Raw genomic sequence first — 19667 nt, 5'->3', positions numbered from 1 at the left:
AGCTGCACATTTCCACTGTCCCCCATCATCAGCCCTTTGGTTTTTGAATGCTTTTGGGAACACTGGTATATTTTCTGCCGACATACTCGTGCGTGTGTTCTATTATCTAAGTACGAATGCATTTTTAAAAGGAGCGTCCCTCAGAAAGTTCCGCTGACGAGCTGTTTAAAACTTCCGCCCGTTGCATACTGACGAGAGTTCTTGAACGCAACACAGTTGAGGCTGTTCGAATCCCTTCAGTGCCAGCGCCAGTCGTAAGCGCACCTAAAGCCCAAACAAACGTAGACAGCCCGATTTTCGAAGAAGTTTGCAGATACAGAAAGAAGTCGTGTTTGTTGTGTTCACAGAGTTCCTGTGTATGGGAATCCCTCTCTACTCGAGACTGCCTTGCTCCTGAGAAGGTAGGCGCTATCGTCATAAAACACTGCAAGTTAGCTCGCTAGCACTTAGCAAGCTGATAAATGTGTGGTGCTGCTGCTAAGGTAGCCATTTTGAAACTGTGTTGTTCCAACCAAGCCTGGTCTGTTTACCTCTTTTGTATGCCCGTGACAGTTGCTCAAATTGGTGGTTTTATGCATTATTGCAATAGTAAGTATATTTTAAGTCGACTAAGCCAGCTAACCCCACGCACTCCTGCTAAATACTTCCTTGTTTTCACGGGCGACTAAACAGGCTAGTTAATGTCAGCTCTTTGCTAACAATTGCTATGCTAACGCGAACCTTAGTTTTGTAGACAGTTTGCTAGCTGCGGAGGTGGGACATAAATGACTGCGCAATATTCTGGTGGTTATTATCAACTAGTTAAGGAACGCTGTGGAATATTTACCCCTCTGAAATATGCCACAGCACTTTAAATAATTAAATTTAGCCAGCTAGCTCGGTGAAACGTGCGCGTAACTGTTGAATTTGGCTGCTACTGCAGCTCCGTGGGCACATTGGGCTTGTTTACGACGAGGAGCTGTTAGCCCAGCAATTTTTCTAACTGTGAAATTGGCGCACGTGCATTTTGACCGACAATAAAGTGAATGTATGAGTCGCAAAGTGCTGTCCGCGGCCAACTCATGGGTGATGAGCTCTTACGTAATGGCTTAGTGAGGATACGTTAACCACCCAGGCTCACCCTGCGCGTGAAGCTCACCGTGGACATGGCATCACGAAAACTCAGTGAAAGAGACCTTCAGTTTCGAGGCTGAGCAGTCGGGTTTCTTCTAAATTAAAACTTCACAGATGATAGCAGAAGTCTTTGAACGTCTGTTTCTTTGAGCATGTCTAAAATTAGAGACTTTTTTGTAAATGTCACACATTTAGGCTGTTTGTAGCAACTTTAGAGATATAAAGGGAATTTTAATGCTTGATTTAAACCTGCACTTTCTATTTAAAGAGCTGCAATATATTCTCAGTTCCACATTTTATTTTATTGTAGTAGCTGCTTGGTTGCTAATTGTTATCAGGATGTAATTTTACGAGAAGTTTTCATGAATTTCTGTTTAACACGAGTGCATTTAATGTTTTTTTTTTTTTTTGGCTTTTACTGATTTATTCCAAAAGTTTCTTAGATATTTTTGTTGAACAAGAATTTGGGTGACACATTTTGAATTGTTGATTTATTTATTTTTTCCCCTACCGTGAACACAGGACTCAAAATTATTCATACTCACTAATATGCAATGGAAATTTCGTTGAATTCTGTTCAATGACAATAAATGCTATCTATCTATCTATCTAGGTTAAGTGTCCCTTGGTATGTGATATTCATTGATGGAACAAACAGTGGAGAAATTGCTTAAAACAACTCCGACAATACTGTCAGTTTTATTTTTTAACGGCATTAATTGGATTTTATTGCAACAATGATGATGGATAAAAATTTGAAGAAAACTTCACGATAAACAATACAACAAATTCCAGATGATCCAGGATGATTCCAGATGTTTATTGTTAGCCTTTTCTACCAATTCCAAAACCAGTCTCATATGTGTTTGAGGACCATTAGCGTTTAAAAAAAAAAATTGTACATTACTCTTTTGAAAGTTTGAAAGTCTCAACTTGACTTTTTGTTGGCTGTTTCTCATTGTGGCCAAATATTTACCGCACATTTTGTCTGGTTTTGTCCACATGCTAAAGTTTCATTCAAACTTTTAAGGTGACTGAAAAGTTTAGGCTTGAAATCATTGAAAATACTTGAATTTCAATGATGTGTTTTCAGGGTTTTTTTTTTTAAAGGGCTTGCTTTCTGTATAAAATCTGTGAAAGTGGTTGACATTCAAACGGCAGAGCTTTGCAATAAAGTGCAATCTAACGCTTGATTAAAAGCCTACATTTGGAAATAATCGTTTGCAGTTGAAACCAGATATTTTTTTATACAACTAAAAGACACACATATTTTTTTGTTTAATCTCTGTCTGGAGTTAAATCAGACTAAACTTTTCCCATTTTATCTCAGCTATAATTGCCAAAATTATTTCTATTTGCCAAATGACAGAAAATGTAACTTTTTTTTTTTTTTCTAGAAGGTTTTCTTTTTTGTGTGTGTGTGTAAATTTAATTTGAGCAGGAAGGTCAATTACCTTAACACAATTTTTTTGGAATGTCTCAGTGTAATAAATATTTATTATTCCTAATGGCTCAGAAGACTTATTGATCTGTGTAAATGAAATTAAGGTTGGCTTATATTTTATACGTTAAGTAAAGTTATTAAAATTGGTGAATTTTTTTCTTTTGTTAAATTACTGTTTTGTTCTCAGCCCAGTCAGGTGTTTAGGTTGTGTGAGAGAAAGACATTTCAGAACATAACATTTTGTCACATTTTAATTTGCCTTGCCCATGCTGTGGAATATAGAATACTCTCACAAAATATTGTGATGAATGATAAATGTCTGTTCATTTTAATTCTGTTTTTATCTCTAAAGTGTGATGCTGGAAAAGTTTTAAAACTAACCTTGACAGTTCTTGAAATTGCTCCTATTTTTCTGTGGGGAAATTTTTACAAACCCTGATTTAAAATGTCAAGATTCCCATCAGAAACTGCGACCATCTTTAAATCCAAGAAAAAAACCCTTCCTCTCCAAACGTCACATTTTTCATGAAGTTAAATTTTTCATTTTCATTAATTGCCGCCAAACTGAGAACATGTGCTTGGATGCACTTTTCGGAGTTTATTTGTGCAGATAAAGATTTATCGACATATGAAACTGAAAATGAATTGTAAGCCGGATTGTTGCATTTCTTACCTCTGCCGACGTAATAAATGATTGTGGGTTTGTTTTTGTTTTTCAGATCCAGTCTGTTCCTGTGAACAGTCGGCAAGAAGAAACTTTCCCAGAAAGCATCTCGTGCGGTCGGAGCTCCGCCTTCCAAACATCGGACACGTCGGCGTTTTCCCAGCATCCTCTGGCTTTAACAGAGAAAGCTGCCGATCAAGCCGCTGTCAGGCTTCGTTCTCGGACGAGTCCCAGTTCCCTCTCGGCGACTTTCATGAAGGCTTTCTGACCTTACGCGTCTATGAAATCAGGCCGAAGTCCTGCGTGTCCTCCAGTCAGAGCACACCTAACTACAGGGGCATCTTCCAGATGTGATTACATGAGCTCCGAAGCTAAATCCGGCGTTACGATGACTCACTCGGCGACGTCTCAAATTCACTAACCCAAACTGAAAATCACAGCGATGTAACTTCGCGCCTACATATATTTTTTTTTTACCTCCTCTCTTTGTCATGTGACTTTGAACGTCTGCTGAATCTTTTTCTTTCGAGTGACGACAGTCTTTTTTTCCGCCAGTTTAATGAGGTGAACGGCGGCTTCCAGCGACCTCCATTGCCAATAAGACTGTCTGTGAATCCTTTTTTTTTTTTTTTTTTTTTTTTTCTCCGTTGCATGCCTGCGTAGATTTTAAAAATGATCCGGTGAGAGGCTCGTCGACTCTGTAGCGAACCGGCACGCGGTGTGGCAGGACATCACCGGCCTCTCTTCCCTCCGTCTGGAGCCAAAGCGGGACTGCTTCACGAGCGTCGTCCATGTTCGAGGACGCACAGTTTCCACACCAGACTCTTTCCTTCCGCTGAAAATAAGACGGGACTAGCTTCTTTCTTTTTTTTGGGGGGAGGGACAAATCTCTTGTTTTGTCTTTTTTTTTTTTTGCCATTCAATTTTAAGCCCAATCAAGTTTTGAGTTTTTGTTTTTCACGACAATAGGAGCAAGTGCTTCCAAAACTGAAGAAGTCAGTTTGTCAACTAAAAGAAAAAAGAAAAAACAAGTTACTGCGAGAGCTTTCTTCAAAAGAGTGCGGAAGACGTAATTTAATTTCCATTCGAGATATAAAAGGAACCTCTTCCTTATAGACTTTTTTTCCTCCCTGCTCTTCTGCTGCAAAGATCCAGTCACACCGTTTGGCTAGTTTTTTTTTTTTTTTGTTCTTCTGGATCAGCGCTCCAGATCATTCCAGCAGAACCCCATTTTTTAAATTTCTCTCCAGCTGTTTCATCCTGGACGAAGGGATCCACGTCTGGAGAAAGGGACTGCACTGTCCTGGTCGAGGTGGAGCGGGGGGTTTCCTTGTGCCGCTTCCCATCTGTCAGCGCACGCTGTCCGTGATCAGTGCCAACAGGCCTGAAGGAACCGAGCCCAGAGAGAGAGAGAGAGAGGAGGCAGAGGACTTCAGAGCAACAGACTCTGGGGTAATGTTCAGGTTTCACCTCACTAGCTGCGTTTCCTTTGACTGTAGAATTGCACAAATTGGAATTATAATAGTAAATCCGCTTAATGGAAACACGGCAAGTTTTTGTACTGGTATGAAGTGGTTTTCTGAAATTAGCGTATTTTGGAAAACTGAAACAAGCACTTATTTTTGCATCTTCAACAACCCAGTGTTACTACTGACGGAAACGACAAAGAAGACGACAGGAAGTGGATGATGGCGCGGCGTGTTTTTTTTAATGACTTATTTTGTGAAAAAGCTTATTCTCGTGGTTTTGATATTGTTCTTAGGACACAGTTATCGACAATGTTTTGCACACATTTGTAATGGAAACGCAGCTACTGGCGCGTGACTACGCTCTGTAGAAACTGGGCAGCAACTGATTAATCGTTTTTGAAGATTTAATTTTTGGAAGATGTGGAATTTTTTTCTCTCCTGTTCCCAAAGGTCAGAGTATTGTTGGTACGCCCAAGGCGGCCATCTTGTTTCACTGGCGTCTTTTACAGCTATTGTTCATTCAGGTCAACTCTATGACGGAATATAAGGGGCAGGTTGAGATCTTTGTTTTCTTATTTGATTGCAAGATTACAGTCACAATATTGCTAGAATGAAGTCATATTTTTATAAGACAAACAAAGAAAGTTAATTATTCAGCCTTTTTTGTCATTAAAACGACTTTTCTTTTCTCGTAATTTTGAGACATTCTGGTAAAATTGCGTTTTTGTTCTGCGAAATATTATGACTATATTGTCGTAATTAAAGAAAAGTACTTGTAGCCTAGCCCTAATACAACTCACACAGGAGTATTGAAATAAATAAGTGTTTTCTGTCATTTGTAGTTTCTTGTTTAGAAAAGAAATTGTATCTGGTATGAAAAAAAACTAATCAGAAGTGATTCGGAAACTTTTATGTTTTCCTACTCATCCGTTTCCAATGAAAATGACATATTTACCACATAAGAAAATGTATTACATAAGTATTTTTTGGTAAAAGAATCACGGAGCTAAATTAAACCGTGTGTTTACAACCAAGCTGTCAGATGATTATGAACTTCACAGGCCCAGCTGCAGCACATCCTGCTTTGTTTCCTACTAAAAATACCTTTTGGCTTCCCTTTTTCTGACCTTTTTCTGCAGATCATTTATTGATCCAACACAAAATTACCATCGGAGGCGTTTTGAGTAAAACATGAATCTTATCTCTTCCTGAATTTAATCCCCGGAAATCGATTGTTTCTGTAGATCCTGGCCATGAGGTTTGATGCCTCCATCCACTGACCGGAAACACTGGACCTAAATGGCGCAGCATGACTTTGTCCCTGCCTGGCTTAACTTCTCCACACCCCAGCCTGCCAAGGTAGCGAAATACATGTGTGTGTGTCAAAGGATTGAAAGCGTTTTTTTGTTTTGTTTTTGGGGGGGGGGTTGCACTCACTGCTCCAGTATATCTTGGGATCTGAGTGTGTGTCTGCATTCAGAGATAAATTCCCCTCAGGGTTGATGACTGCAGTCAGTTGGTGGTGCAGCAGAGCCTCAAAACGGTTTTTAGTGCCGTAATAAGGAAAACATGCATAACAGTCAAATGTTGTACACTGAGTGAAGACCTCATCAGACCAAAGATGATCTTGATTGGCTATTTCTAACTCAGGTAGGAGCAGTTTCATAGATTTTTTTTAATTTTATTTTGCGTTTTGCAGGGGTCTGTGTGGCTCTTTAGACCCTCCACTGTGGCTTTCAGTAATTTTGATCAAAATGTTCTAAAACCCGTCGATATATTTGCTTATAACATGCATATAAAAAGCTAGTTAAACGTTATTTTTTTCTATTTTCATGCAGAATTTCCACAACCGATTAGAACTGAAACGAGTAACTGTGATTAATCGATTATTGGAGCAATCGTCAACTCATTTAGTTGTTGATTAATCGTTAACTGGAGTTTATAGAGTCAAAAAAAAGGCCATTTACTGAAAGAACAACACAGTCAAAGCAGTAAATAAAACAAAACTATAAAAATATATAAACATTTTGTATTTAAAATTAAAATTCTATATAAAAAATTCCTGCTATGTGTCTTTTGCTGTCCAATTATTAATTTGCTTTCTACTGTCTGCAGTCTGCTTTGATGTAACTGACCTTATTTTTGATTTTGTTTTTAAATCTAGTTTATGCAGCTCTTTGTTCCTCTTCAAGTTGCTTTCCTGTTGCAGTTTATACAGTGATAACAGCATCTAAACTATATAAATCAGTTTGATTTATGTAATCTTTCAACTTCTTTCATTGCATAAGCTTTTACTAAATTACTTATGATAAACAATAAAAAGGATACAAGCTGGCAGTTCCCCTCCTAAACACTAGGCGTCCCCATAATGTGAATAATGCCTCTGCGCTGCAGGAATCTTAACAGAAACCAAGTTTTTCATAGACAACCGTACCTAAATTCTCGGTTACGTGTCTGTGGTTGCAAACAAAAATTTTTAATTATAGTTTTAATGGCAGTATTTGAACATGATTTCATATTTCCTCAGGCTCAGTATTCTGTTACTTCCGAGGTTTAATTTTTGTGTTTGTGTTGCCGTGATTGAGTGGTTCTGCGTCAAATGGAACAAGATGGCTTTACTGCACAGAATATATATGTGTGAATAAACATTATCTGTTTTATCAAAGGATTTGTAATAAACGGTGTTTCCCTTGAACGGTCTGTGTGCCTAGAGGTAGACAGTGGAATAAAACCAGGCTTTAAACTTGACTGAGTGCAAAGATTTGTTTTCCGACATGGACATGCGTCAAACAGAAGCTACAGCAGGTGTGTTTTCTGCTGACTGTTGGTGTTTTCTTGCTCTGCATCTATGGTTGCCACAAAAAAAAAAACTGTTTTAATTGTAACTTTTTGTCCATGTTCAGACCCTTTTAACTTTATTCACCTTTATGTTACAACCACAAACCTCAATAGATTTTTTTGGAGTTTATTTGCGTCGTACATTTCAGCAACAAAGCAGTTCAAAGTGCTTTATACCATAAAAAAAATCAAAAGGTCACCTATTATGAAACGAGCAATAAACATTGCATTTTGTCAAAAATGATCAAGCAAATATGCAACAAATATGTCAGTCAATGGTCCAATTATTATGAGTGAAAGGAAACTTTGAACAGATGAGTTTTTAGCCTTGATTTTACAAAAAACAACAAAAAAAACGTTTTTGGAGGTTTTTCAGTTTTCTGGAGGTTTGTTCCAGATTTGCGGAGCGTAAAAACTGTATGCTGCTCCTCCATTTTTGGTCCTGGGGATGAACGCATATTCGTGCATTACAATGGCTCAGTCAAAGCCCAGACTGAAATTCAATTGGGAATTTGTAGCAAGACTTAAATGGATTTCGGTCATATGAGGGGGAAGAAAATCCACATAGAAAACCTGCAGCAAAACTTGCTCTACTAAATACTGACTCTGAAAACACATGTCTCAGAGTTTGTTTGTTTTATTTTTTACAACCTGTGTATAATTCTCTCCTACTTTACTATCACGCACTCCTTTGTGTTGAGCAACCAGACAAAACACGCCGAGGTTTGCGGTTGTAATTTTTACAACATGCGAAGAAGGAAGAGGATGAGACCGGTCGTGTGAAGCGCCGTCATTTAAAGCTGCAAAACCAGTTCTTCGGCTGCTGTTTTGTGTGAGCGGACTTCCTAAAGCTGTAATACTAGAAACAGGAAGCTGCTCTTTGTTACCGACTGTTTGGCACTTTATTTGACCTCTGGGTCGACTTCTTCCATCCGTCTGTGTTCACATAACAAGTTGAAACTCTAGTTTACTCCCCAGGAGATATTTTTATGTTGTGGAAGTGATCAGGCAGGCGTGTCAATCTGAATTGACCTTCGGACTTCACAAAGCGACGGGTCGAGGGTTCGGCTACGTCGCAGTAGTTGCGGTCCTCGCTTTCGGTCTGTGTGGTGACTTTTATTCATTTAATTTCCTGCTCTACTTTAGGTTCCCCTAGTTACTCTTTAACTTAGTAAGTTGTTTTGAAAGAAAAGCAATTACACAGTCAACAAAAACAAAAGAATCTTGCCAAGTATTTTTGATCTAGTGCAAATATCTAAGTACAGTTGAAATAAAACAAAATTAACTTACAAGAAGCTGTTTTAGCAAGATGGAGGAGCTTGTTTTTACTAAATAAGTTCTTAATATTGCTGGAAAATGTATTAGTTCTACTGGCAGGTAATTTTACTTGTAACATGGGAAAATGTCTTGTTAATGAAATAATCTGCCAGTGGAATTTATACTTTTTAAAATCAATATTAAAGAATAATTGACTTAAAACAAGCTCCTACATCTTGCTGAAAAGTTACTTGCGAGTTAGAAAATTTGAAATGAGACAAAACTAACATATTTGCCGTAGAAACCAAATCAAAAATACTCGGTAAGATTTTCAGTTTTTTTGCTGAGATGGATCATAAACGTTTGCACTCCATCAGAACCTCCTAAAGAATATTCAGAGAGCTTCACCTTCTCTGTTCTACTGTTTTACTGTATCCTGAAGAATATGGAGGCGTAAAAAGTTCCTCTGTTGTTGGATCGTGTTTCCTGGTTGACCCACGGCTGCCTTTCTGTCGTCCTTCAGTCCCCTGCTGCCAACCTTGACAAGCAAGGTGAGCCTCACCACCACAGAGACGCCAGACCTGCTGTGAGTCGCCGCCGCCACAACTCCTCTGATGGATTCTTCAACAACGGCTCCCTGCGTGCTCCAGCAGGTAACCCCTTACTGACCTTATTTCAGACTTCCATCTAGGGGGTGGGCGATATGGACGCACGGTTATCACGGTACTTTGTGGTGCTGTTGTGATAACGATAAACGTGATGAGAACTATTTGTTACTTCTTTTTTAGGTAGCTGTGCGCCAGTGACTGCGTGTCACAGCAATTATAGCCCCAAAAACACAAATATTGCTCTTGAAAAACATTAAAGTAGGTAGGTGCTGCCCGCGTCGCATGTGGGTGCTGCGCTAAAGCGGGCGCCAAAACAATGGCCGAATTTCTACTGGGCGTTTTCTGTATGCAACAGCTGGTTGCGCCCGAGCATTTAATCATATTTTCAGATTTATTGATGCTCACATCGAACAAACGGTGGAGAAAAAAAGTGTACCAATACAGACCATTTTGGAGGTTTTTAAACTGCATTAATTGGACTTTATCGCAGCGACAATCATAAGAAATGTATCACTATAAATGATAAGCGATACTATAAATGTCCAGCCCTGCTTTCTTGTATTAGTAGAGAACAGTCCTTCTAAACCGGCGTTGGTGGGATTCCAGCTGCGGGTGTCTTTGGAGTGTCTCCATAGCAACCAACTTTTCTCTGGAGACTTAGATCTCAAGATCTAAGATTACTTTGTTGATCAATGCAAGGGAAAAATAATTTGTCCAAATAGCAGAGAAATGATAAAAATATTGAGTAAACGCAAATAGTAGAAAGCATCAGACCGGATGAAGGGGATCAATTTGAAAGTTTTGCTCCATATCCTCAAATGAGCTTGGGTCTGCCCTTTGACTAGGCCTTTCTAACTCATAACTTGTGGACTTTTTGAAAATAAATGTAGGGGTATCAAGATAAAGGCTAAATAGCAACGTGCGCCTCATTTTTTAAAAATGTTTCTGTAGAATCTTGTATCCGTTGCCTCCTACTTCACTTCTATGTCCAACTTTGTGTTGATTTATTATTCTACATGAAGTTTGTGTAATAAAAAAAATTTTGGACTCAGTTATGTACAGTCATGTGAAAAAATTTGGGCACCCCTATTAATCTTAAATCTTTTTATTTCTAAATATGTGGCTGTTGCAACAGCTTTTTCAGTTTGATATATCTAATAACTGATGGACACAGTAATAATTCAGTATTGAATTGAGGTTTATTGTACTAACAGAAAATGTGCAATATGCATTGAAACAGAATTTGACAGGTGCAAAAATTTGGGTACCCTTATCATTTTATTGATTTGAAAACTCCCAACTACTTTTCACTGACTTGCTGAAACACAAAGTTGGTTTTGTAACTTCATTAAGCTTTGAACTTCATAGCCAGGTGTATCCAATCATGAGAAAAGGTATTTAAGGTGGCCAGTTGCAAGTTGTTCTCCTATTTGAATCTCCTCTGAAGAGAGGCATCATGGGGACCTCAATACAACTCTCACATGATCTGAAAACAAAGATTGTTCAACATAGTTGTTTAGCGGAAGGATACAAAAAGTTCTCTCAGAGATTTCAGGTGTCAGTTTCCACTGTGAGGAACATAGTAAGGAAGTGGAAGACCACAGGGACAGTTCTTGTTAAGCCCAGAAATGGAAGGCCAAGAAAAATATCAGAGGCAGAGCAGAAGAATGGTGAGAACAATCAAGGACAACCCACAGACCACCTCCAAAGACCTGCAGCATCATCTTGCTGCAGATGGTGTCACTGTGCATCGTTCAACAATTCAGCGCACTTTGCACAAGGAGAAGCTGTTTGGGAGAGTGATGCGACAGAAGCCTTTTCTGCAAGCACGCCACAAACAGAGTCGCTTGAAATATGCAAAAGCACATTTGGACAAGCCAGCTTCATTTTGGAATAAGGTCCTGTGGCCTGATGAAGCAAAGATTGAGTTGTTTGGTCATTAAAAAAGAGACGTTATGCATGGCAGCAAAAAAAACACAGTATTCCAAGAAAAACCCTTGCTACCCACTGTAAAATTTGGAGGAGGTTCCATCATCCTTTGGGGCTGCGTGGCCAATGTCGGCACTGGGAATTTTGTTAAAGTTGAGGGTTGCCTGGATTCCACTCAATATCAACAGATTCTTGAGAATAAAAAAAAAAAGTCAAGAATCAGTTACGAAGTTGAAGTTACGCCGGGGATGGATATTTCATCAAGACAATGATCCAAAACACCGCTCCAAATCTACTCAGGCATTTATGCAGAGGAACAATTACAATGTTCTGGAATGACCATCCCAGCCCCAGACCTGAATCTCATTGAACATCTGTGGGATGATTTGAAGCGGGCTGTCCATCAAATCCATCGGCGACCATCAAACTTGACTGAACTGGAATTGTTTTGCAAAGAAGATCAAAAATCCCTTCATCCAGGATCCAGGAACTCATTAAAAGCTACAGGAAGCGACTAGAGGCTGTTATTTTTGCAAAAGGAGGATCTACTAAACATTAATGTCACTTTTCTGTTGAGGTGCCCATATTTGTGCACCTGTCAAATTTTGTGTTAATGCATATTGCACATTTTCTTTTAGTCCAATAAACCTCAATACTGAAATATTACTGTGTCCATAAGTTGTTGGTTGTATCAAACTGAAATATCTGTTGCAAACATCCAAATATTTAGAGATAAAAATAATTAAGATTAATAGAGGGTGCCCAAACTTTTTTTTATATGACTGTATATTATAAACTGCAGCTGGTGGAGGTTTAATCCAGGACAGTTTGCTGTCATTATGATATGTTTTTGTTTATTAAATGTATTTTCAGGTGATGGCTGGCAGCAGCCCTCGCTGCTCCTGAGGCATGACTCTGTGGACTCCGGGGTGGCCAAGGGTGGGCACGGCGGACTGGCGGGGGGCTCCTGTTGGAAGGAAGCGCCCAACTGGCACGGAGCCCCGCGCGGCAGCGCCCAGGACGGCCACCACCACCAGGGGCGCCACCCCAAGCGGGGCGGAGGCGACAGGGACAGGCAGGGGGGGCACCGGCAGCGCAACGGCAACTTTCATCCCCGCAAGGGAACCTCGTACCAGGACAAGTTCCCCAACGAGGAACGCAAAGACGGCAAGGACGACAAGCTGAATTTTGTAGAAGAGGACTTTGTGAGTTCTGAATACCAATTTACTAGAAGCTAACTTCAACTTTTTTCTTTTTTTACAGTATCTAAAATGTTTTGGGTTTTTTTTTTGCAGCCCTCCCTCAACCCTGAAACAACTGGAAAGTCTGGCACTCCGATGCGAACAGTTGCTCCCCACGCCGGGGTGTGGGGTACGAGATCATCTAGTCGGCCGAGTCGCAACGATCGAATGTCTCTGCTGGTAACACGAATTCTTATCCGTCTGTTCCAGAAAACCCTCCTGTCAGCAAACAGATGGTGTCCAAAATGCTGGTCATCAAGAAGGTTTCCAAGGAGGACGCCGGGTTCTCTGCAGGGTTCGCCACTGCTGGCACCTTGCCCACCAACGGCAGCAAAGCTCCCCTCACGGGCTCCAGCGTCTACAAGAACCTGGTCCCCAAGCCTGCTGTGGCCCCCACCAAGGTAGGGAGGGCAGAGGGGCCCCAGAAGAGGCAGACATTGTACTTAGCTTCTGATAGTTTTACATGCTGTTTTCTCTCAGAATTAGTAGGCCTGTCGCGATAAACGATAAATCGATTAATCATACGATAAATTAAAACTATCGACGTCATTTTAATTATCGGCATTATCGTCTCTTCTGGCCTTTTTCTTTTTCTGTTGATGACACTGAATGAAAAAAAGGCTCAACTCCGGTGCTCTCCACTGACTCCTCCCTTTCCTCGTTTCCTTAGTGTAAAGCCCAGCGCACAAGACACGATCTTAAAGCTGTCGGCCCATTTTCAAAACCTGAAACCACACATTAGCCGACAGAAATCCTAGGTATAACGGTTCGATCGAGTGATTTCCAACAATGGGCACAAAATAATGGCTACAAGTCCAGTGAACTAATTTTAAAACCAGGCATTAATCAATGCTTTACTACAATCTACCTGCAATGCATGTTGCTAGTGTCAGCGTAAAGTCCTGACTGAATGAAAATCATTATAACCTATTTACGTCACGTTAACGAAGAACAGCTGAAAAGTTACCGGGTTTATCAACTGCGGTAGCAATTTCGCTCCAACTCCCCCCCTTGTCATTTCTATATTCTTTGCATGTTGAATAAACATTAATGTGGTTTCCACATGCTGGACTTCGGGTTGTGCTGTCAGCTGTTTGGGATTCCCCTCAGTAATTTCCCCTCAGAAAGCAGGAGGGAATCCACGCTTTCTGATTGGCTGCCTGTCACATTCAACAGGCTGCGTTAACGCTCCCAGTCGGGAAAAACCCTGATTTAGATCAGAGCGGCAACAATGATCTACCATAACACACCACACAATCTTAGAAAGATCAACAATAAGGGGAAAAATAGGAGCAAAAAATCATGTAGTGTGAACTATTGCATCAGGTAGTCGATGTGCCCATCTTCTCTATTTAAATCTAATTATTACTGAAGGGCAACATAATATACAGACTTCATAATCTGCACTCTTTTGGTTGAATGCAGTATTTATTTACACTTTGGCTTTATGTTGTTTAGTTTTTTTTCAAGTGTGTTTTTTGTTAATGGAGACTGAGAATCCATTTAATTTTTGTTTTTGGTTGTTTTGTTTGTTTATCAGTTCCAGTGTTGCACTTTATTTTCAAAAGAAAACCTATCTATATTTGGCAAGAAATCGCATGGATTATTACGTCATTTCCATTAAATCAGTTTAAAAAGGTCTTCAAACAATATTATCGTTTATCGCAATAATTTTTGAGACAATTAATTGTTCAGCAAAATTTGTTATCATGACAGGCCTAAGAATTAGTTACTATTACAAATTTAAGCCTCTTTCTTCAGGGATAACAGGTTTTAGGTTTTAGCACAGTTAGGCCACAGGGGGGCAGCAGAGATTCATCAAAACATTTCAATAGAGGCCTTTTTCTGAACAGTCGCGTGTGTTGGGATGAAAATGGAGGAGTTAATGGAGCTCTTTGTATGTCTTCATCAAGATGCTTCATAATCCTTGTTATCAGTTATTGAGCTAGTTCAGGTTGTAATGACCTGTTTCTGGAACCTATTGCCAATAATAATCTTTACAAAACATATATGGTGATGTCTGGAGCTGACGAAAATATTTGATGTGGTGAAAATGGGGAAATAAAAAAATAATAATAAAAAAGCGACTTGTGGTCTTCTCCAGAGCACCCAGTGGAAAGCCGGTGGTAGGGAGATCACCAAGTCTGGCCTTCACATGCCAGGCCGGGATTCAGTCTTCACCAGCCCCGTCGCTGCAGCCAAACCCAGCACCCCTGCCAGCGCACCGCAGCACAACACCCAGAAAGAGGTTAGAGTCGAACCGCCTGACACCCGACGCTTCTGAAACACAAAGCTGAGAACCGACACACTGCGACATGAACCGTCCGAAATGATGAGCGGCGGACGTTTGTGTCATTTTGGACAAAGACGCTAAACTTTTCCTGTGACTCCCCGCAGCACCCTTCCAGCACGACTCCCCCCATAGACATCGCTCCCTCCAGGCTGAAGCTGATGCGCCGCGGTCCGGACCGGAAGAGCGAGTTCCTGCGAACTCTAAAGGACGAGGGCACCGGAGAGCTGACGACCAGCAGCAGCCCGGGAACATCAGGAGAGGTGAGGCGGCCAGCTCCGACCTACGGGAGTTAAGAACTGTCGCTCTTTTCCTTCCATTTCAAAATGATGCCCAATTTTGTGGTGGTAAAAAAGTTTAAGGGATATGAATGAAAATAAGAGGCGGTGTTGTGTAAAATCTGGTTAGAACAAATTTTGTTGAGCGATTGTCTCAAAAATGATTGCGATAAACAAAAATATTGTATGAAGACCATTTTCAACTGATGTTATGGTAATGACATAATAATGAAAGCACATTCTGCCAAAAATAAATACACCTCATTTCCAAAAGAACTGGTAAACAAAAAAACAAAAATAAAACGGACACTCAGTTGCTGTTAACAAAAAATGTACTTGAACAAAAACTAAACACAACATAAAACCAAAGTGGAAATAAAAACTACACTCAATCAAAAGATTGACAGATTATGAAGTCTGTATACGATATTGCCCTTCAATAATCAATAGATTTAGATAGAGAAGATGGGATTATGTGACTACCTGATGCAATAGTTCACTCCTCCCTTACACTGAGGAAGTGAGGAAGTGAGGAGTCAGTGAGCCTCTTTTCATCCTGTGTCATCAATAGAAAGAGAAAAAGGCAGGAAGAAACGATAAAGCCGCTAAATTAAAATGAGGTCGATAATTTTCATTTATCGTTCGATTTACTGACTTGTTGTTTATCGCGACAGACCTAGACCAAGTTTGAAAAGATTTTTTTTTGTGTGTTTTTGCTTTAATTTAGCGGCGACATCTCACCGTCCGTTTTATTTTTTGTTAACATGTTGTTTTATGCGTTTGTTTGTTTTGTTCTCCTCCTCAGGGCGAGAGCAGCACCCCAGAGCCCAAAGCGTACAGCGAGGAGGTGTGCCACGCCAACGGCCTGTCCTACTCCCTCAGCGACTCGGATACTGAACACCTGTCCAGCTCCCTGGAGGCAGAGCACAGGTGAGGAAAACCGGCCGGCTGGGTCTTGAGTCGCACAAATTCTGGGCGCGACCAGCTAACGTTGGGAATCGGTGCAGGTTGCTGAAGGCCATGGGCTGGCAGGAGTACCCAGAAAACGATGACAACTTCCTCCCTCTGACAGAAGACGAGCTGAGAGAGTTCCAAACTAAAACAGAACAGGTGAGGGCTGGCAGGAAAGGAAATGCGATCAGAAGTTGTTCTGCTTTCCTCATTCAGGGTTCATACGGGGCCAGGAAATCCTTCAAAATGATTGAAATTCAATTAGGTGTTTTCAAGGTTTGGAAAGTGCTTGATTTCTGTATGAAGTCCTTGATGGGGCTTGATACTGAAACTACGGTTTTGTAATAAAGTGGAATTTAATGTTGGATTAATGCGGGAGCCAAGATTGGGCATTTTACGTACATGCTTTTCCCCCCGATAGACTTCTTGAGATAATAACTCAATTTCCAGATGGTTTTCCTCAGAGTAACAATATTAAGAGTAACTGGTATTAGTCATACTAAGAAAAAATATGAAAATAAAATTGAGGTTAAAGTCCTATTACAAAAATAAACTCGAAATAATACGAAAATAAAGTTGTATTACAAGAACAGTCATATCATGGAATGAAGTTGCAGCATTATGAGAATAAAGCTCAGATATTACGAGAATAAAATTGTAATGACTTTTTATTCTCGTAATATTATGATTCTGTTGTGCTAATTTTATAAAAAACATATATATTTTTTCTTAGCGTGTCCTTAATACTCCATTGTGTAGGTAGTGAACTGAAGCTGTGTTTTTTTTTTTATTAAGTTCATTTGTATTTATTACACTTGGTTATAAAAAATATATATTTTGGAAATTTCCTATGTTTTTTTCAACTGAATTAGGATTATTTTGCACCACTGAACGCAAAAATCACATCCATTTTTCCTCAATCTGGTCAGGTTTTTATTCTAAACTTGATTTAGAGAAATCTGACCTTCTGACTAAATTGATGACATTTTAGTGACATCAGTTCATCCCTGTTAACGCTTCATCCGACAAAGTCTTGGGAGAAAAAAAAATAAAGTTTTCTAACAGTACGTTAATGAAATGTTGCAAACTAGGATTTCTGTAAATTGAATCATAAACACTGATGAGCAGGAGGAGAGAACAGGAAAGAGACGGAGAATTTTACACAATAAAGACGTAATGCTCAATTCACTCTCATCACTCATTGATCCAGATTCTCAGGAAACCGATCCAGGTGTCGGAACAGGTCACGCATTTTGACGCTCATGTTGTTCCATATTTCAGAAAGTTGACCTAATTGAGCAAAAACAAATGTGATTGGCCTCATCAAAATGACCCTAAAACAGTTGACAAACCCCAGATGTTTTTTTTTTTGGCTGTTGACCAGTGTTACCGACCAAGTGTGATGCTGCAAAAGTATGAAAACGTACCTTAAAAATGCTTGAATTTTCCTGTGGTGAACCCTGCTCATCAACTCATTTGTGTGTTGTTTTGTTTTGTTTTTTTGGTGGGGGGGGGGGGGCTTTTCTTTCTACCAGCTGAAGAAGAACGGCATGCAGAGAAACGGGGTTCTCCCCAGGACGCGGGGCGTGACCCTCCACTTCACCCCCTGGAGGAGTGTGGCGGAGGCGCGCGTGGAGGAGGGCTCCGAGTCCGAAACCAGTAGCAGCAGCCAGACCTCGGACGACGACGACTGCACCAGATCCTAACACGGCTTTACGGAACAAAACATCCAACAAAAAAAACAGCCAACACCACATCCCAGCAAGCAACCCCCTCTTCCTGTCTCATCTTTTCTTTTTAGAGCACCATTTTGAAATTTTTTTCTTTTTTTGTTTTTTTTTTCGTCATTCTTGCACAAGGGAAAAACCAATCATATCCCAGTGAAGGGGGAGATTCCTGCTCTGCCAGACGTCGTTTTCCCTGCGTTTCCTCCTTCACTGCAGTCCTTTTGACCTCTGACCCTCCTCCTCCTCCCTCTCCTCACCCTCTTCCTTTTTCTTCCTCGCTTTGTTGAACTGAAGTGTTCATCAAGAAAAGAAGGGCAATGAATGCACACTTGATTCTGCTTTAAACAGACTAACTCATTTCATTGATGATGCTGATGACACATTAATAATGATATTAATAAAAATTGGTTCCTGACAAGCTGATATGTTTCACTATGAATCTTGACTACTGTGGTGTTTCATCTCCAAAACTCTTTACTTTGTCTAGGCCAGTTGTAAAAGGAAAAAAAAAATGAAATGCTGCCTTTTTTTTTGAGACTACAGGGTTGTTTTTAGCTCAACTTTGAAGAATGAAATGTTTTTGCTTTCTTTAATGCCTTTCTACAAAATAAAGTTGCTCCAAGAAGACACTAGAGCTAATGTTTTCTATAGGTTGGAAACTTTAGGAAGGGTACTGAAATGTACAAAAACAAGTCTGTGATATTTTTCTTTCTGTCATTTTAATGTTGACTGTCATATTTAAAATAGATTAGGATTTGTTGCTGGAGTTGCGTTTACGGTTTTTCCAGCTAACTTTGTGTTTTCAGAGACGCGTCCCGTCCGGTCTGAAAGGCCCCAGATTGACTGTTGTAGGTAATTGAGCTGCTTTTATCTCACATTATGGTTATAATTGTAGGTGATCTTAGCTGGTGTTTAGATCAGGCCTTATAAATCCAACACTAACCCACAGGCATTGATCCATCCCAACCAATTAACATGAGCTATAAGCCCATGTCCAAAGTAAACCTGATATTTTAATTAAGACTTTTTTGCTTTTATTTATAGACCATAATTTGTGTAAGCGGTGTAACTTCTCCTGTTTTGAGCTTTTGTTTTACTTCTTCTAGCTCCATTTTGTTGCCACCGCAGGATGAGTCAAGTGCTTATCTTCTGGGATGTGTGATAAGAGCAGGGCAGTGCTGTTAACTTTTCATCGCACTTTCTCTTTTGGCTTTTCTGGACTGGACGTATTGTAGGCCTGTTAAACGTTCCCCAGAAGCCTGAGCCCAAACATCTAGCAAATTTTTTTTTTTTTGCCTGATGGGTTCAGCTCAGGCCATAAATCTCAACTCTAATCCTGGTATTCTTGGCCCCCTTTAATTAGTCAGGTTGTGTCAGTAAAGCAAAAATGTTAATTCGCCTACATTAGGGTTCAATGTATTTCACTGCTTTAGCAAACCCAACACCAAGTAGTGCAGTAATTATAAAATGTTAGGGGATGATTTTCGTGTTACGCCAAAAAACAGGTCTGGCGTAAGTTCGTGTTCAGCCCCTTTACTATGAAGCTTCTAATAAAATCCACCGACTTAATAAAGGGCAAGTGTTTAGTTGAATCTTATTGTGGCTCCAGTTCTGTAAATGCTTCAGTCGTTTCTTAGGTGCTGCTGTTGATTGGCTTGGTTCATTTAATCTGCCGCCATTGCTCAAACTACAATTCTAAAATGGCGCAGAAAATCAACGCCATTGTTTACTACGTCTTCTGTTCGCTGATTGGTCAGTGGTCAAAAATCCACTGGAGACAATCTGAGCCAAGGCTAGGTGTATAATTAACGATTTGAACCAGGAGCGGGGCAAAAACATGGCGACGCCTGGTTTTGAA

General features: G+C 40.1%; 1 protein-coding gene across 2 annotated transcripts; it reads left to right on the top strand.

Moving 5' to 3' along the window:
- The first annotated feature begins 227 nt into the window (after positions 1–227).
- Positions 228–18436, top strand: gpbp1l1 (GC-rich promoter binding protein 1-like 1). Of its 2 annotated transcripts, none has more exons than XM_032564679.1 (12): positions 228–401; positions 3277–4673; positions 5935–6049; positions 9309–9438; positions 12196–12527; positions 12618–12693; positions 12774–12964; positions 14668–14811; positions 14961–15116; positions 15937–16061; positions 16139–16241; positions 17618–18436. In XM_032564679.1, the coding sequence occupies exons 3-12, from the start codon at positions 5990–5992 to the stop codon at positions 17786–17788; spliced, it is 1488 nt and encodes a 495-aa protein (XP_032420570.1). In that variant the 5' UTR covers positions 228–401; positions 3277–4673; positions 5935–5989; the 3' UTR covers positions 17789–18436. The 2 variants fall into 2 exon arrangements, with proteins under 2 accessions (XP_032420570.1, XP_032420571.1); XM_032564680.1 differs by lacking the exon at positions 228–401 and adding an exon at positions 571–588.
- Positions 18437–19667: the final 1231 nt, after the last annotated feature.

The sequence above is a fragment of the Xiphophorus hellerii genome, chromosome 6 (genome assembly GCF_003331165.1).
Source record: "Xiphophorus hellerii strain 12219 chromosome 6, Xiphophorus_hellerii-4.1, whole genome shotgun sequence".
NCBI lineage: Eukaryota > Metazoa > Chordata > Actinopteri > Cyprinodontiformes > Poeciliidae > Xiphophorus > Xiphophorus hellerii.
The sequence above is the reverse complement of the archived record's forward strand: the minus strand, read 5'-3'. Positions and strand labels throughout refer to the sequence as shown.